This window comes from Leopardus geoffroyi, chromosome C1 (assembly GCF_018350155.1).
Source record: "Leopardus geoffroyi isolate Oge1 chromosome C1, O.geoffroyi_Oge1_pat1.0, whole genome shotgun sequence".
Taxonomy (NCBI): Eukaryota; Metazoa; Chordata; class Mammalia; order Carnivora; family Felidae; genus Leopardus; species Leopardus geoffroyi.
Window position 1 is genome coordinate 51,404,059 of NC_059328.1, and position 19,494 is coordinate 51,423,552.

General features: G+C 35.4%; 1 protein-coding gene across 14 annotated transcripts in view; it reads right to left on the minus strand.

The window, feature by feature from the left end:
• DOCK7 (dedicator of cytokinesis 7) overlaps positions 1 to 19,494 on the minus strand; it is a 228,122-nt gene that overhangs the window by 161,169 nt on the left and 47,459 nt on the right. For all 14 annotated transcript variants that reach the window (XM_045477649.1, XM_045477651.1, XM_045477648.1 and 11 more), the window contains exons 8-11: positions 15,865 to 15,931; positions 14,312 to 14,461; positions 3,696 to 3,776; positions 1,021 to 1,186 (exon numbers count right to left, since the gene is read on the minus strand). In XM_045477649.1, the coding sequence (XP_045333605.1) occupies positions 1,021 to 1,186; positions 3,696 to 3,776; positions 14,312 to 14,461; positions 15,865 to 15,931 (464 nt within the window). The remainder of the gene's footprint in view (positions 1 to 1,020; positions 1,187 to 3,695; positions 3,777 to 14,311; positions 14,462 to 15,864; positions 15,932 to 19,494) is intronic.

Consider the following 19,494-nt stretch of genomic DNA (forward strand, 5'->3'; position numbering starts at 1 on the left):
TGTTCCTGAACATTAACTGCAGCATTATTCATACTAAACAAAAAGTTTAAACGACTCAAAGGTCCATCAACTGATGAATGGATAAATAAAATGTGGTATATCCACACAATGGACTATTATTTGGCAATAAAAAGAAATTAAATAGTGATACATGCTACGACATGGATGAACTTTTAAAACGTTATGCTAAGTGAGGGGCGCCTGGGGCGCTTAGTTAAGTGTCCAACTTCGGCTCAGGTCATGATCTCCTGGTTCATGGGTTTGAGCCCCGTGTCGGGTTCTGTGTTGATGGCTCAGAGCCTAGAGTATGCTTTAGATTCTGTGTCTCCCTCTCTCTGCCCCTCCCCCACTCGCACTCTGTCTCTCTCTCTCTCTCAAAAATAAATAAAACATTAAAAAATAATAATAAAAAAATAAAACATTATACTAAGGGAAAGAAGCTTGTCACAAAAGACTGTATATTGTATAATTCTATTGATATGAAATGTCCAGCATAGGCAAATCCATATAGACCTTATAAGGAGATCAGAGGTTGTTTAGGATTGGGTTTGTGGATTGGAGGAGAATGGAGGGTTACTAATGAATACAAAAGTGTTCCAAAATTAAGACTGTGGTGATGGTTGCAGAACCTTGTGAATATATCAAAAAAACAATAAATTATACACTTTAAATGGGTGAACTGTATAGTATAGGAATTGCATATCAATAAAGCTGTGGGGGAAAAAAGGAAAAAAAAGAAAACTCTTTTATGCCTCACAACACTGTAAAGTCTATAAATAAAACAAGCCTGGAGAGGGTGGGTGATGGGTATTGAGGAGGGCACCTTTTGGGATGAGCACCGGGTGTTGTATGGAAACCAATTTGACAATAAATTTCATATATTGAAAAAAAATAAAATAAAATAAAATAAAATAAAATAAAATAAAATAAAATAAAAATATATATATATAAACAAAACAAGCCTATATAAAAAAAAGAAAAATTAAACATTTAGAAATATTTTATATAAAACACTCTTACCTCCAGTGCTTATTTCCACCTCTGTAGAATCTCTTTCCAAACTCCCCGCACTGCTAACAATATTCATTAAATGGATTGCAGTCCAAGCAAAAGGCATGCGATATTTCCCAAGTCTTTGACAAAACTGATCAGCTTGACTTTTCAGCTTCTCCAATTTTTCCTTATTCTGCAAAACAAAACTTTATACATTATATGATTATGCTCGAAAGAAATGAATCAAAGACTACTCCATTGTATATAAAAAGACAGCTTAGGAATTCTCAATTCTCAACAAAGATGGAAGAATAATCTATACCTTTCAGAGATCAATTAACACTGTATTATCTTTTTTTTTTTTTTTTTTTTTTCAACGTTTATTTATTTTGGGGACAGAGAGAGACAGAGCATGAACGGGGGAGGGGCAGAGAGAGAGGGAGACACAGAATCGGAAACAGGCTCCAGGCTCTGAGCCATCAGCCCAGAGCCCGACGCGGGGCTCGAACTCACGGACCGCGAGATCGTGACCTGGCTGAAGTCGGACGCTTAACGGACTGCGCCACCCAGGCGCCCCAACACTGTATTATCTTAACCGCTGAATAATTTTAATCCATTCTATAAATGTGTGTGTAGAGTAAGTCTTTCAAATTTATTTTTGTGATTATCTCATTTTGGTAGGAAAGAATGTAGAGCAAGTGTCAAACGTGTATGTATTACAAGTACTATTTTATGAAAAGAAACATAACCATGTTCAAGTCAGCAACTGCTAACTACAAAATATTCTAGGTTAAACTTACTAAATTGTACTACTCTGAAAAAGATGGGAGCAGTTGAGCCATTTTGAAATAATCCTTAACTTATGGCAAGAGAAGGAGTGAGGTAAAGTGGGATTGGGGGTACCAACAGGCTAATAACATATAAGACCAGAACTGTAATAAAAGAAGCAAACAAACAAAAAAAAAAATACTGCAAAAAGACTAAACCCTAGAAACAGACTGATGGTCCAAACAGTATGTGCCTATCTGGAAGACATCCTGAAGCTGGCCCAACTTTTAGGCTATCCCTGAAACAAACACTAAGGTAACGGGCAATAGCCAACTAATGGTCCAAAAGTAAAAATCTACACCAAATATCTTACATACTCTTTCCATACAGGATGTTGTCAAGGTATATATACACTAACAATAGAGCCCTACCTTGAGAGTCAGGCCTGGGATAAGATGGACGGATAACTAAATGTTAGCGCTGTTTATTGCTATATATATTATACCTCCAAAATAGGTGATTGCTTTAAAAGCCTAGATATCAAGTATACTTGATTCTATCAGCTTATGTAGGCATGTAATAAGCTGCTATTGTAATTATGAGCTCCACACAACAGCAAATTTAAAAAATGACAACCCGGGGAAAGGTTATAGAATACTTGAACCCTAATTTCAACCAGCAAGCCAGGGATCAGAGAAGAGTATCATGTACTCAGTTCTACCTATATTAGCAGAAAAGGCTCAGTTACTGTTCCAAATTTCACAAAAATAGAAAGCAAAACATATTCTAGATTTTGGTAACTTATCGAGTATTCCTCAAGCATACTCCTGGATGTTTCAACTATTAAATCATGTATTCAATCATGTTATTCTTGTAGCTAACTCAGGGTATCTGAAATTTGGTACCAACTTTATATCAATTGCTTTTGCTTTATATGTGTACCCAAATTCTAAAAATTAGTCATCTGATGGCAAAAGGGAGATAGTATTTTGTTTTTACCATATTCCTTAATTATCAGTGGCATTCCTTAATTATCAGCAGCTAGACAGAGCCCCAGAGTACTGCTATCTTACTATAAAAAATTATACTATATGGGGCACCTGGGCAGCTCATTCGGGTAAGCTTCTGACTCATGATTTCAGCTCAGGTCATGATCTTACAGTTCATAGGATCAAGCCCTGCATCAGGTTCCAGGCTGACAGCTCAGAACCTGCTTGGGATTCTCTCTCTCCCTCTCTCTCTCTGCCCCTCCCACGCTCATGTGCAAGTGCTTTCTCTCTCTCTCTCTCTCAAAATAAATGAACTTTAAAAAACCTTTTATGGGGCGCCTGGGTGGCGCAGTCGGTTAAGCGGCCGACTTCAGCCAGGTCACGATCTCGCGGTCCGTGAGTTCGAGCCCCGCGTCGGGCTCTGGGCTGATGGCTCAGAGCCTGGAGCCTGTTTCCGGTTCTGTGTCTCCCTCTCTCTCTGCCCCTCCCCCGTTCATGCTCTGTCTCTCTCTGTCCCAAAAATAAATAAACGTTGGAAAAAAAAAAAAAAAAAAAAAAAAAAACCTTTTATTACCAATATCACTATTTTATGAAAAATCACTATTTTTAAAAATTTTAATACTTAGGAATGAAATGAAATTAACTTAGTTCTCTCCAAGGAAAAAAAAAGTCAGGAGTCACTTAGTTTGGGGGTAAGGGAGATTTTAAAGAATAACACAGCATATGAAAAAAGCTAAGTGACAAAAAAAGAAGAAAGTAAGAAAGCAGGTAGTCCAATAGAAAATAATGAATTAGTAGTTAAATTCTTTAATATGCTTCATAATTCTCCCAAATAATAACTTGGGAAATGAGAGGTTATTTAGTGTTGGGTTCAGGGACTGGGGGAGCATTGGGAGGGACTATATGACTATACAGGTGGGAAAAATGAGAGGCATGATACTCTACCTTTGTGGCATCTGCTTCTTTAAAAATCATATATGGTTCTGCACACTCTCCAATGTCACCTTGCTGTAGGACTTTTTCTAACTGTCAAAAAATAAAACAGTAAAGACTAATTAAGCTTAAAAAAAAAATCAATCAAGGTAATACACCACATTAACAGAATGACAGGAAAAAAAAACACATGATCATCTCAATTGATACAGAAAAATAACTGGGCAAAATTCAGCACCCTTTCATGCTAGGAACATTCAACAAACTAAGAATACAAGAAAACTACCTCAACATAATAAAGACCATATATGAAAACACCACAGCTAACATCATATTCAATGGTGAAAGGTTGGAAGTTTTTCCTCTAACATTAGGAACAAGATAAGGATGCTCACTTTTACCAATTCTATTCAAAAAAGTACTGGAAGTCTGAGCCAAAGCAATAAGGCAAGAAAAATAAAAATAAATGAGTCCAAATTTGAAAGGAAAGAGTAAAATTATGTGTTTGCAGACATGACCTTTTGTTCAGAAAACCTTTATAGTACACACACACACACAAACACACACACACACAAATGGTTAGAACTAATAAATAAATTCAGCATAGTTGCAGATTCAAAATCAATATGCAAAAATCAATTATATTTCTAAATACTAATAATGAAAAATCTGTAAGAAAATTAAAAACACAATTTCACTTACAATAATATCAAAAAGAAAAATATAAAGGTATCCCCCACTTTTAGAAAGCTAACATTATGCTACTTTGATCTTACAAAGACCTACATTACTACCTGTTTTTGCTAACTGAAAGAAATCTGAAGAAGATTTTCACTTTTACAAAAAAAGGGGAAAGTAAAAATAACATTCAGCATATACTTTGCAAATACAGGCAGCACACACCCGGGGCAACAATAGTGGCACTGCCAAGCTCCTTCCCTGGGAATTACAACTCAGTATCTCAGCATCAAACCACCATAGTTCTACACTGTGTCTATGAGCATCTGTCCTTTATCTCAATTTATTTTGTGCATCTGTTGGCAAGATATGTCCAAAGGCATCATGAAAGACTGAGAGAGTTATTTTTTTCGGTCTAAGAACATTCAAATATTTTTCCATATAAATTAATGTTAATTGCTTTGTCACTTTATAAAATTTCAGCTTACAAAAGTTTCATCAAAGCACTCTTCTAGATAGCAAGGAAACATACACTGAAAAATTAACTTAACCAAAAGGGTGAATGATATATAATCTGAAAACCATAGAACATTGGTAAAAAAAACAAAAAAATTAAAGAAGACACAAACAAATGGAAAGATATCCTATATTCATGAACTGGAAGACTAAATTGATATTAAGAGGCCAATTCTATGCAAAGCAATCTACAGATTTAATGCAATTCCTATGAAAATCTCAAAGACTTTTTTTGTAGACATAATAAAATTCACCGTAACATTCATGTGAAATTTCAAAGAACCCTGAACAATCAAAACAAACCTTTAAAAAAGGAACAGAGTTGTAAGTCTCATACTTCCAGACTTCAAAACAATACAAAGCTACAGTAATAAAAAATATATATATGATACTGGCATAAAGACATACATATAGACGAATGGAACAGAATACAGTCCAGAAATAAACCCTCATATATGTGGTTAAATAATATTTTGTTAATATTTATTTAGTTATTTTGAGAGAGAGAGGCAGTGTGCTTAGGGTAGGGGCCAACAGAGAAAGAGAGAGAAAATCTTAAGCAGGTCCATGCTCAGTGTGGAGCCCAATGAGGGGGCTCATCTCACGACCATGAGATCATGACCTGAGGTGAAATCAAGAGTTGGATGCTTAACCAACTGAGCCACCCAGGAGCCCCAGGCTAAATAATTTTTAACAAGACTGCCAAGGCCATTCAATGGGGAAAGGACAGTCTTTTCAACAAATGGTGTTTAAAAAACCATATACCCAAATGCAAAAGAATTAATGGTGTTTAAAAGACCATGTATCCATGGGGCACCTGGGTGGCTCAGTCGGTTAAGTGTCTGACTCTGGTTCAGGTTAAGGTCTCATGGCTCATGACTTCAAGCCACGCATTAGGCTCTGCACTGACAGCTCGGAACCTGGAGCCTGCATCAGATTCCGTGTCTCCCTCTCTCTCTGTCCCTCCCCTACTCGTGCTCTGACTCTCTCTCTCTTTCAAAAATAAACATTAAAAAAAATTTTTCTTGGGGGTGCCTGGGTGGCTCAGTCGGTTAAGCGTCTGACTTCAGCTCAGGTCATGATCTCGCGGTCTGTGAGTTCAAGCCCTGCGTCGGGCTCTGTGCTGACAGCTCAGAGCCTGGAGCCTGCTTCAGATTCTGTGTCTCCCTCTCTTTCTGCCCCTCCCCTGCTCATGCTCTGTCTCTCTCCGTCTCAAAAATAAATAAAAACATTTAAAAAAATTTAAAAAATTTTTTTTCTTAAATCATATATACAAATGCAAAAGAATAAAGTCTTTACTCTCTATCATATACAAAAATTAACACAAAATGGATCAAAGACCTAAATGTGGACCTAAAATTATATAACTCTTAACAGAAAAAAATAGAATCTTCATGACACTGGATATGGCAATGTTTTTTGGATTTGATGCAGAAAAATACAGGTAACAAAAGCAAAATACAGAAATTGGGCCACATTAAAACTTTGTGCATCACAGACATAATCAGGGTAAAAAGGCAACAAATAAAAAAATATATACAAATAATGTATCTAATAAGGAGTTAATATCCAGAATAATTATTTTTTTTATTTAATTTTTTTTTTTAACGTTTATTTATTTTTGAGACAGAGAGAGACAGAGCATGAACGGGGGAGGGTTAGAGAGAGGGAGACACAGAATCTGAAACAGGCTTCAGGCTCTGAGCTGTCAGCACAGAGCCCGACGCGGGGCTCGAACTCCCGGACCGTGAGATCATGACCTCAGCCGAAGTCGGCTGCTTAACCGACTGAGCCACCCAGGCGCCCCCAGAATAATTATTTTTAAGTTCTACAACTCAACAACAAAATAAATACAGTAAGCCATGGTTTGCAAGCATAATTTGTTCTGGAAATATGCTTGTAATCCAAAGCACTCAGATATCAAAGCAAATTTCAAGAACCACTGGCTCAGCTGTGATCATGTGACGTTGAGCGTCATGTACAACTCATATTGCAAGACACTGCTCATTTATCAAGTTAAAATTTATTAGAAATGTTTGTCTTGCGGAACACTCACAGAACAAATTACAATCCAAGGTTTTACTTTAATCTGATTTTAAATGGCAAAGGACTTGAATAGACATTTTTCCAAAGAAGACACAAAAATGGCTAACAGGATATGAAAAGATCCTCTACATAACTAATCATAAGGTAAATGCAAATCAAAATACAATGAGATTATCACTTGATAGCCATCAAGATGATTACAATCAATAAAACAAAAAATAACAAGCATTGGCAAGGATACAGAAAAACTGGAACTCATGGGCACTATTGGTGATTATGAAAATAGTACATCCATTATGGAACACTATACAGAGGGTCCTCAAAAAATTAAAAATAGAATTACCACACAATACAGAAAATCTATTTTTAAGTATATATCCAATAGAATCAAAAGCAAAATGTAAACCATTATTTGTACACTCATGTTCATAGCAGCACTATTCACAAAGCCAAAAGGCAGAAGCGACCCAAATGTCTATCAAGAGATGTGTGGACCCGAAAAACAAATAATCCAGTGAAGAAATGGGCAGAAAACATGAATAGACACTTTTCCAAAGAAGACGTCCAGATGGCTAACAGACACATGAAAAGATGCTCAACATCACTCCTCATCAGGCAAATACAAATCAAAACCACACTCAGATATCACCTCACACCAGTCAGAGTAGCTCAAATGAACAAATCAGGAGACTATAGATGCTGGAGAGGATGTGGAGAAACGGGAACCCTCTTGCACTGTTGGTGGGAATGCGTACTGGTGCAGCCGTTCTGGAAAACAGTGTGGAGGTTCCTCAAAAAGTTAAAAATAGATCTACCCTATAATCCAGCAATAGCACTGCTAGGAATTTACCCAAGGGATACAGGAGTGCTGAGGCATAGGGGCACTTGTACCCCAATGTTTATAGCAGCACTTTCAACAATAGCCAAATTATGGAAAGAGCCTAAATATCCATCAACTGATGGATGGATAAAGAAGTTGTGGTTTATATACACAATGGAATGCTACTTGGCAATGAGAGTGAAATCTGGCCTTTTGCAGCAACGTGGATGGAACCGGAGAGTGTTATGCTAAGTGAAATAGGTAATACAGAGAAAGACAGATACCATATGTTTTCACTCTTATGTGGATCCTGAGAAACTCAACAGAAAACCAGGGCGGAGGAAAGGGGGGGTGGGGAGTTACAGAGAGGGAAGGAGGCAAACCATAAGAGACTCTTAAATACTGATAATAAACTGAGGGTTAATGGGGGTGGGAGGGAAGGGAAAGTGGGTGATGGGCACTGAGGAGGGCACTTGTTAGGATGAGCACTGGGTGTTGTATGGAAACCAATTTGACAATAAATTTCATATTTAAAAAAATAATAAAAAAATAAAGTTAGGTAAATAGGTTATGACAAACTGAAAAAAAAAGAGATGAGTGGACAAACATATATATATTAAATATTATACAATGGAGTATTATTCAGCCTTTAAAAGGGAGAAATCCTAAAACAAGCTACAACCTGATGAACCTTGAAGACATTATACTAAGTACAATAAGCCAGTCACACACAAAAACAAAAACCAAATACCGTATGATTCCATTCATATGAAGTATATGAGGTCAAATTCATAGAAAGAGCAAACTGGTGGTTGGCAAAATCTGATAAGAGGAGAAAAAGTCATCTAATATAATATCAATGTACAGAATTAACAATTTTTTAAAAATTGCTCAATTGGTTGAGTGTCCAACTCTTGATTTCGGCTTAGGTCATGATCTCACAGTTTGTGAGATCAAGCCCTACTTTAGGCTCTGCACTGACAGTGTGGAGCCTACTTGGGATTCTTTCTCTGTCTCTGCCCCTGCCCTGCTTGTGCACACATTCTCTCTCAACATAGGTAAGTAAACACTAAAAAAAAAAAAAAAAAAAAAAAAAAGTAAAAAAAAACTCACAAAACAGTATTGAGTGACCAATGCAACAGTTTCTACTTCTAATTTTTTTCTCCACTTCTAATTTAATGTCTCACGTTAACCCTATATAACTTAATATTTTCAAAAAGAAAAGAAATGTAAATAAAATAGGGTGAAAGTCCAGAAACCAAATCAAGCATATCTGATTTGTAGGAATTGTGATAATTCCTTGTAGGAATTTAGCACATATAAAGTTGATACTTCAAATTAGCAAGTGGAGGACAAAAAACTCTTACAAATAAAATAAAATTAAAATAATCCAATAAAATGGATAGGATTACACAAGTGTATATATTTTTTCACTTGAAACATATGTATCCTACATACACTTAAAATTCATGTTTTTTATATTAAAAATCACTTACAAACAAGTTAAAAATGAGCTATTTCAATAAGTACTTCATAAAACAGAATATCCAAACAGCCAATAAATCACTCAACATTCTTAGTCATCACAGAATATAGACTAAAATTGAGGGGCGCTTGACTGCCTAGGTCAGTGGAGCATGGAACTCTTGGACCTGGGGTTGTGTGTTCAAGCCCCATAGTGGATGTGGATATTACTTAAAAATAAACTCTTAAAAAAATTGATATAACATGACAAACATATCAGAAATAAAATACAAACCAGAATATAAAACAAAATTAATAAAATTTAAATGTCAAATACAATAAAATCCGATGATGGCAAGTGTTAAGAAGGAAATGGAGCAGCTGATATTCTCAAAACTGTTGAAAAGAGTAAAAATTGGAATATCCATGTAGGGAAACCGGTTGTAGAAATAAACCCAATGTCCAACAATGAGAATGGAAAAACAGTGATATATTCATATAACAGAATATTATATAGGATTAAAAACAACTACTGCTACACGCAAAAAGCCTAGATGAATCTTAACCTAATTCTTTAGAATACCAGAGACAAGAATTTATACTATACGATTCCTTTCCTATTAAGTTTCAAAAGAGGCCAATATATGGTAAAAGTCAGTATAGTAGGAAAGGGCACAAAGAAGGCCATTTGCTAATATTCTACATCTTGATCTAGATGTACTTAAGTTCAGTATGTAAAAATTAATAAAGATGGACACCCTGTGCATATTGCTAATTGTAAACAAAGCTTACAAAGAAAACAATTTCTATATACCAGTGACAAATGAAATTTTGTATGTAATTTAAAATGAAAAATGTTAAGTGATACCATTTATAATATAATCAAAAATACCAAATCACCAAGAATATATGAGAGGAAAAGACCTAAAAACATGAAGGAATATATCATGTTCATTGACTGAAAAACAATAGTTTAAAGATGTCAACTTTCTCAAATTGATCTATATATTTAATGCAATGCCAGTCAACATCTCTGTACATTATTTCTTGAGAGAAAGAGAGCATGCCTATACTGAGGGGTTGAAGAGACTGACAAGTAAAAATTTACACAAAAATATAAAAAGTCAAGCTGGAAAAAAAATACACCACTTATTATAAAGCTACAATAATGAAAGCAGTATAGTAGTGGTACCAAGAAAAGACAAATAGACCAGTGGAACCAAAAAAGGCACCTGGGTGGCTCTCCTCCTATGGAGGACTCTCACAGCCATTATATTGAGTGAAAGAAGCCAGGCACAGAAGACTCGTTATTATGATTCCTTTCATATGAACTTCAAGAAGAAGAAAAGCTAACAATGGTGACAGAAGTTAGAATACTAGTTATCTAGAAGGGCAGGGGTAGTCACTAGAAAGAGAAACACAAGAACCCTCCAGAATAATTACGCAATGGAAATATTCTATGACTTGAGCTCAAGAGTGATTACACAGGCAAACACACATGGAAGAATTCACCAAGCTGTTTACTCCAGATTTGTAAATATCTCATTGTACATATTTTATACTTCAATTTTTAAAAAAACTGATAAATATCAAGTATGACTAGCTGAAACTCTTATTCACTGCTGGTGGGAATGCAACTGTCACAGAGACTGAAAACATTTATTTGATAGCATCTACCAAAGCTGACATACAAATATTCTGTGACTTAGCAATTCTACTCCCAAGAATAAACTAAATACAAGTGTATGCATATGTCTATCCTCATGGAATGCAAATATTTACAGAATTTCTGATAAAAGCCACAAAATTAAATTAACCAAAATGTCTATCATCAGTAAAATGAATTATGATATATTCATACAATACTAAACAACAATGTAAATGAATTTTATTTTTATTATTTTTTAATGTTTATTTATTTCTGAGAGAGAGAGACAGAGCATGAGCACAGGAGGGACAGAGAGACAGAAGGAGACACAGAATCTGAAGCAGGCTGCAGGCTCCGAGCTGTCAGCACAGAGCCCGACATGGGGTTCAAACCCATGAACTTTGAGATCATTACCTGAGCCAAAGTCGGACGCTTAACCAACTGAGCCACCCAGGAGTTCCAGCAATGTAAATGAATTTAAAACTTGCATACAGCGGTATAATCACACAATCATGTAGCAAGTCACGAAATATATATAATGTTGGATCCTATTAACATAGTGTTCAAAAACAAGCAAAAATTTTGAGGGAAAAAAAAAGGAGCGGTGAATGGTACATGGGCAGTTTCTGGGATTCCGGTAATGTTTTGTTTCTTAACATGGGTGGGTGGTAACAGAATATATTTATTTAGGGATAATTCATTAAATCATGTATTTATGACTTTTGTGTATTTTCTATAACTATGTCACACCTCAATAAAAAATTAAATGAAATTAAGCTTATTTTGTTATCATTACCTTATTGTAACCCACGTTTTTCTTCATCTATTTGTGGGTTTCTTTCAAAGAGCTTTGTTTTTGTTCTCTAAAATGTCAGTCTTCCATAAACAATAATCCAAACACAATGATATTACCCCTTCACCTATTTACCAGAAAGTATGCTAATAAACAGGACACAAAAATGAACAAGGAAGACCTAATCCTGGCTGAGCCAGAATTCCCGTATCTCAGACAGTGATAGATTGCACTTAATAGCCCCAATTCTTCACCCTTCCTTTATCCCCCTCACTGCCACCTGACACTGGAATTCCTCTGAATAAAGACGCCAAGTATATATCCTAACTTCTTGCTTTTGTGTTCTGTCATATGATTTGTCTTGGCCAATACAATGTTAGCCTGTGTGATGCAACCAAGGGCTTGAAAAGTGCCTGTGCAGGGGGGTCTGCTCTTTGGCATTTCTGCAATTACCATGAGAATAAACCAAGCTAGCCTGCTAAAAAAGCAATATACAAAGAAGTACAGCTCCAGCTGAATCAAATGAGCCCCAACCAACCAAAAGACGGTTTCAGGAGCACAGCCACCTCGAGGAGAGTACAACCTACATCAACTGACCACCAGACAACCTGGATGCATGACCCAAACAAACGTTTGTTGTTGCATGCCACTGGGATTTTCTCTTTCTGTTCTTGAATAGCAGTAGCTCACCAATACACAGATCAATGGCATTTTTCCTCTCAAGAAACAAAAACATCCTGCTGCACCAGAAGTGATTTAGCAAAACCTCCTAAATACATCTCCTTTAAATTTTTAATAATATTTTAACTTGTTCATTTTTTTGAAATTACAGGGAAGTCATTTTCTATGTATATACATATTTTTATGTACATATATATTCTACACAATTGAGATCATTCCATAGAGTTTTGTGCCAGACTTATTTTTCACTGAATATTATATCACACATGCGTTTCTATATCATTAAAATTTCTTCCAAATAGTGGTTTTATTTGCCGTAGTATCCCATCATATGGATGTACATTGATTTATCTCCCTATTTACTCATATTGAACATTTACAATGTTTCTTACCCTTAATCCTATCTAAACTGTTCACTCTCAACCAAATCTTGTCACTAAATAATCTCATTTTCATGCAGTCAATATTCGAATCATCAGCTGTATCTTTTCATCTCGTTTCCTTAAATATGTTCTATTTTTATGAAAATGTACTATTTTCCCATGTAAAGGTACTTGTATATACAGTATTTCTCAACTGTATTAATATTTAGAACTTTATTCTGAGTTTCTGAAGACCACTGCTGCTAAATCTGTGCTTGTAGGATTCATTGTAGCTAAGATCTATTTTAAGCTGAATTCAATGGGAATGTGTCGACAAATTAGGACATTATTCCTGTGGGTAAACAGGATTCATTCTGTGACAATCCACTTTATAACCTTATTGTAAAATTCATTACCTTTTATAATTTTATATAAATAAAGATAAAATGATTAATGAATATATTTTAAGCTTCTTTCAAGTCAAGGTCAAGTTATAGTAAATTATTCCTCAACTTAAGCTAAGCAGCTTCATAATATTCAGATTTTAGAATTCATAATCCTTATTCAGTTTTTGTGTTTATTTTGCTTTGTTTATTTCAAATTTTTAATTTAAATGTCAGTCACGTAATACATAGGATAATATTAGTTTCAGGAGTGGAATTTAGAGATTCATCACTTATATAAAACACCCCGTGCTTATCACAGTAACTGCCCTTCTTAATACCTGTCACCCATTTAACCCATCCCTCAGTCCAACTCCCCTCCAGCAACCCTTAGTATGTTCTCTATAGTTAAGAGTCTGTTTTACAGTTGGCCTCGTTTTTTATTCTTCCCTATGTTTGTAATCCTTATTCTTAATTGGAGGACAGTCAAATCATAATGTTCCGTGACCTCAATGATTTAGATATTAGTATTTATATAATTTAGAAACTAAGTGATAACATCATAATAAGACTCCTATGAAACTTAATTGTATATGCCAACTTGGGTAGGCTATAATGCCCAGTTATTTAATCAAACCTACCTAGATGGTGCTGTAAAGGTATTTTTTAGAGGTGATCAGCATTTAAATCAGTAGAGTAAGGCAGACTACCCTCTCCACAATGTGAGTGTGCCTCATCCAATCAGGTGAAGGCCTTGAGACCAAAGATGGAAATTTCCCAAAGAAGTAATTTTCAAGACTGCAACATAGAAACCCTGCCTGAGTCTCCAGTCTGCTGCCCAATTCAGATTCAAGACTACAATACCAACTCTTACCTGCATTCCAGCCTGCCAACCTGCCCTACACATTTCAAATTTGCCAGCCCCCACAATCACACAAGCCAATTCCTTAAAATCAGTCAATCTCTACCTGTATGTGTGTACATACATGTGTGTGTATTTCCAGCCTACTGATCGAGAACCCTAATAGAGTTCCCACTCAAAAAAAAAAAAAAAAAAAACTTAGGTAGTTTTTTTTAGGTAGACTACAGTCTACATCCAGTACTGTGTTAAGAAGTTTTAAGACAAAAAAAACACATGAAGATAAAATCCTTACCCTTAAAAACCTTGTGATATTCATAGGGAGACAAATATACAGACACTACACAAACAAACTAATTTATTTAACATTACTCTTACCTTTATTACAAGAAAAACATCTTGGGAAGGATAAGTGATAGAAAAAATAGCTGATCTTGCCAAAGTGGTAATGGCAGCAGGTGGTACATGGGGACGTAATAATCCTTTCATCTGCTCAGAATTAAGGTCAAAATAAAAGTTTTCTGAAATCTAAAAAAAAAAAAAACAAAAATTCACATATTAAATTTTAAAATCTGTACATTTTGCAAATATCAAGCATACTCAGTCTTAAAATATTACAGATATTACAACATTACACTAACATACTGTATATCATATATTTCATTGACCAATCTTTATATGTCTAAATAAAAGCAAAAAGAAATATACAAAACTATCTGAGAAATATACAAGAAATATATTCTAAAGAACTCTATCCCAAGCTCTTTTGATTAGAAATGTAACCTGTAATAAAGTACACAAAGAAATTATTGAGATGAATTACCTCAAATTGAGAATTAAAAGAATTATACAAATAATATTTTAGCAAATTTGATTTAGCAAATACAAGTTGCTGGGGCAGAGTTCCACAGCAGAAATCTATAATATGTTGACAGTAGAAGTCACTGAAAGTAGTTAGTTTCTACCACACATTAAGCTTAGAATATTAAGAAATCCTGTATGAGGGGCTCCTGGGTGGCTTGGTCACTTGAGCATCCAATTTTGGCTCAGATCATGATCTCACAGTTCACGGCTTCAAGCAAACCCCACCTCAGGCTTTGCACTGACAGCACGGAGTCTCCTTCAGATTCTCTGAGTCCCTCTCTCTCTGCCCCTACGCTATTTGTGCCCTCTTTCTTTCTCTCTCTCTCTCTTTCCCTCTCAAAAAATAAACATTATTTAAAAAATGCTGCATGAGATAGCCCTCTGAAAGACTCCTAAGTGCAATAAAGATACAATGGTAAAACTAAAGCAGTATTTAAGATAAAAGACTTCAAGCATATATAAATGATCTTTTTAGCTAGTGTGAATTTTTAAATCACATCAACAAAACTTTATAATGATTCTAATCCTTTATACATTATTTGCCTAAAATGCTTTTCTTGTATTAACTTTTCCTTAATTTTAAAGAAAGTTGCTTCTGCTATTTGCTTTTGGAATTCTTTCCATTAAATAAAAACTAGGTATCAACTAAACTATTTTATAGTAAGAAAATATGTTTAACAAGTCTTAATAAATTAAATTTCTATTTTCTTTTGAAAAGATCCATATTTAGGGGCGACTGTATGGGTAGTAAGTTAAGCATCTGGTTCTTGGTTTTAGCTCAGGTCATGATCTCAGAGTTCATGAGTTCAAGCCCCAAGTTGGGCTTTCTGCTGTCAGCACAGAGCCTACTTGGGATTCTCTCTCTCTCCCTTTCCCTCTGCCTCTCCTCTGCTCATTCTCTCTCTCTCGCTCTCTCTCGATAAATAAACTTTAATAAATAAAAATAAATAAATAAATAATCATGTTTAACAATTCTCAAAAAATCATTACTTATAAAACAACTTGAAAACAAGTTTCTGAAACCTAGGAATGTGACAAAAGACTATGTTCAAATCATATAATCTTACCTTTTTCTTTTCCTTGACATCATATAAAGCCAAACTTGCAAAAATAGGTTCAATTTCAATCTCAAACCTTTAAGAAAAAAAGCAATTAGTTTAACATTTCTACATCTGTGCTATACCATCTATGCTACCCCTCCTTCTGAAACACTTTTGCAAGTATATCTTTCAGTCTAAATCAACCACTACTTCCATTAGGTAATTTCATATATTCAATGTGAAAAACTAAGAAAACACATTCAAAATTTCAGAGAAAAACAGGAGCATACAAAATTCCACCACATGGAGAGAACCAAAATTAACAGTTTCAGTGCCTATCCGTCTAGCCTTTTGTCTATGTATAATTGCACTTGGTAAATGGATTTATTTTTTAACATTCATTTACTTTTGAGAGAAAGAGACAGAGTGTGAGTGGGAAAGGAGCAGAGAGAGAGGGAGACACAGAATCCAAAGCAGGCTCCAGGCTCTGAGCTGTCAGCACAGAACCCAACACGTGGCTCAGGGCTTAAACCCACAAGCCGTGAGATCATGACCCGAGCTGAAGTCGGACGCCTGACCGACTGGACCACCCAGGTGCCCCAACTGGATTTTTTTTTTAAATGAAGTGTGTCACTGTATATTTAGTAGTCTTGCTTTCTCAACTGCATATTTTATGGGTATATTTCCCTGTCATAAATATTAATCTAACCATGCTTTTTAATGCTCAAATACAAATTTTCACTATATGAATATGTAAAAATGTATTTTATAACTGCATGCTTAAATCAAGATGTCTAATTTCATTTCCAAGAACTTGACTTACATACGGTAAACACTTAGTAACTATTTGCTGAATAAAGTAATATGTGGGGCACCTGGGTACTCAATCAAATACCCAACTCTTCATTTCAACTCAGGTCATGATCTCACAGTTGTGAGGTCAAACCCCATGTTGGGCTCCACACTGAGCATGGAGCCTGTTTGGGATTCTCTCTCTACCTCTTTCTGTCCCTCCCCCACGGCTGCATGCTCTAGCGCGCTCTCTCTCTCTCTCTCTCTCTCTCTCTCTCTCTCTCAAAATAAATGAATTAATTAAAAATATTTTAAAAAAGGGAATAATATGTAACATGAGGTTAACTAAAACTCTAGAGCAGTGATTCTCAATAAAGGATGATTTTTCCCCCAATAGGACATTTGGCAATGTCTGGAAGCATTTTAAGTTATCATTACTGCAGGAATATTACTGATATTTAGTGAGTAGAGAGGCCAGGGCTGTGGCTAAACATTCTGCATTGTACAGGAGAGCCTCTGACAACAAAGAATTATCCAGACAAAAATGTCAATAGTGCCAAGGTTATAAAAACCCTGTTCTACATTGTTCATTTTTTTTTTTTTTTTTTTTTTTTTTTTTTGTCATGAGAGTATCAAAGTCTTTACAGGAGATAACACACAGTCGCATTTGGTTGAGTTGAATGAAGGGGGATTCACAAAGATTCCGATAAGATTTAGGAAAACAACTAGAGAGAGTACAATTCTCTGGAGACAACAATCGCAGGGAGTCATTACCAATCCTTGACCTAAAGGAGACCTTAGAAGTGGTAAACCAAAACTGAGAAAGAACAGGTATACAAGGGGCTTTCACAGAAACACTGGCCTTTGGAGGAGAAGGCAACCAATCAACATGACCTAGCAGGGAATGAGTAAAAGGATATAAGTAAATACCACTGATTTCACTCTCTTCCATCCTCTGACTTCTGTTGATGTCTCTCTTAGCAGAACCCAACCCAGAAGCCAAAAGAACAGAAATTTTGGTGATACTGTCTACATGGCTCAACCTCTACAAAGCCTACTGTACAAACTCTCTAACACTTGTTACTGTCACTCTTTCTGATTCTGCAACTTCAGTGGGTATCTGTTATCACACTGGACTTTTAATATGCATCTTCATCTATTTATGACCACACAGACACCCTCTTTTGGACCATTTTTCTATTTTTTGTTTGGCATTTTCCTCATCTATTTATACTTCTTTATTCATTCTGTATACAGATGCTTTGTCAAGTGAATGTACTGAAAACATCTTCTCCCTCTGTATGACAGAGAAAGATAGAGAAACAGAGAGACACAGATATCCAACTGTCCTGTCAATTTATTGAAAAGATTACCTTTCCCAACTGTCTATACAGTTGTCTCCCCTTATCTGCAAAAAATATGTTCTAACACCTCCCATGGATGCCTGAAACCTTGTAGACAGTACTGAAACCCATATATACAATGTTTTTTCCAATGCATATGCTACCTGTGATAAAGTTTAATTTATACTTTAGGCACAGTAAGAGATTAACAACAATAACTAATGACAAAACAGAACAACTATAACAACATACTTTAATAAAAGATATGTGAATGCAGTCTCTCTCTCTCTCTCTCAAAATACTTTACTGTATTATATTAATCCTCCTTTTCCTTACAATGATATGACCTGATAAAATGTCTACGTATGAAATCAACTGAGGTAAATAACACAGACATTGTGACATAGAGTTATGCTATTACTGATATTCTGATAAGTCAGAAGGATCATCATCTGTGCCTGGACAGCAGTTGACCACTGGTAACTGCATACATGGAGAAGAGGGGGGCTACTGTAGTGCCACTGTAATTGTAAATCAAAATACACACATAGGTCTATTTTTTAGCCCTACTCCATTGGACTAATTTTCTAATTGTATGTCAGTGCTATATTGTCTTCATTAGCTTCTGTCTTAGGTAATTAGCTTACTGTAGCTTTATACTAAGTATTAATACCTATTTTGTTTTGTAAACTGCTTCAAAACTTCCCTGCCTCCTTTCAGCCCTTTGCATTTTCATATAAATTTTAGATTCAGATAAAAATAAGCAAAAATAGATCAAAGATAAATGTTAACTGCTTATTCAGAAAATGAGTATCCTATTTTGTAATTTAGCACCATAAAATTCATGCATAATAACTTTCTCTATGATATTCTTGGACAGTATTTAAAGATCCCTATTGTTAGTATGATGAACAAAGGTTAAAAGTTTTGAGGAAACAACGAGTGTGCTTCACATTAAGAAAAGCTACTAATGCATGACAAGAATATTTTAAATGAGATACATCATTTCATTTTTTTCTTTAATGTTTCAAAAGGCTCTTCCATTATACAAAGGGACTGCCATGGTTGTATTTTTTTTTCTTTTCTGTTTTTAAATGTATACCTCTCATACACTCAGTATGAAAACTTAAAAAACGCATACTATGCTACTCCCAGGCAACCAAACATACACGTGCTTGAGTTTGTCAAGAAATACTATTTGAGCACCAGATACTCAATGCAAGTGCACCAAGCTGCAAAAAAGGTTGCTTTTTTCCCCACTGTTAAGTGCTCATTTATTTGAAATGTTGAGAATTCAAAAAACACTTTTTAAAAAGGCAATTTCTTAAAATACTTATTTCTTTTGAGAGAGCAGGAGAGGGGTAAAGACAGCGGGAGAGAGAGAATCCCAAGCAGGCTCTGCGCTGTCAGGGGAGAGCCCGACATAGGACTTGATCTCACAAGTTGCAAGATCAGGACCTGAACCAAAATCAAGAGTCAGGTGCTTAACCGACTGAGCCACACCGGTGCTCCAAAAAAGCAA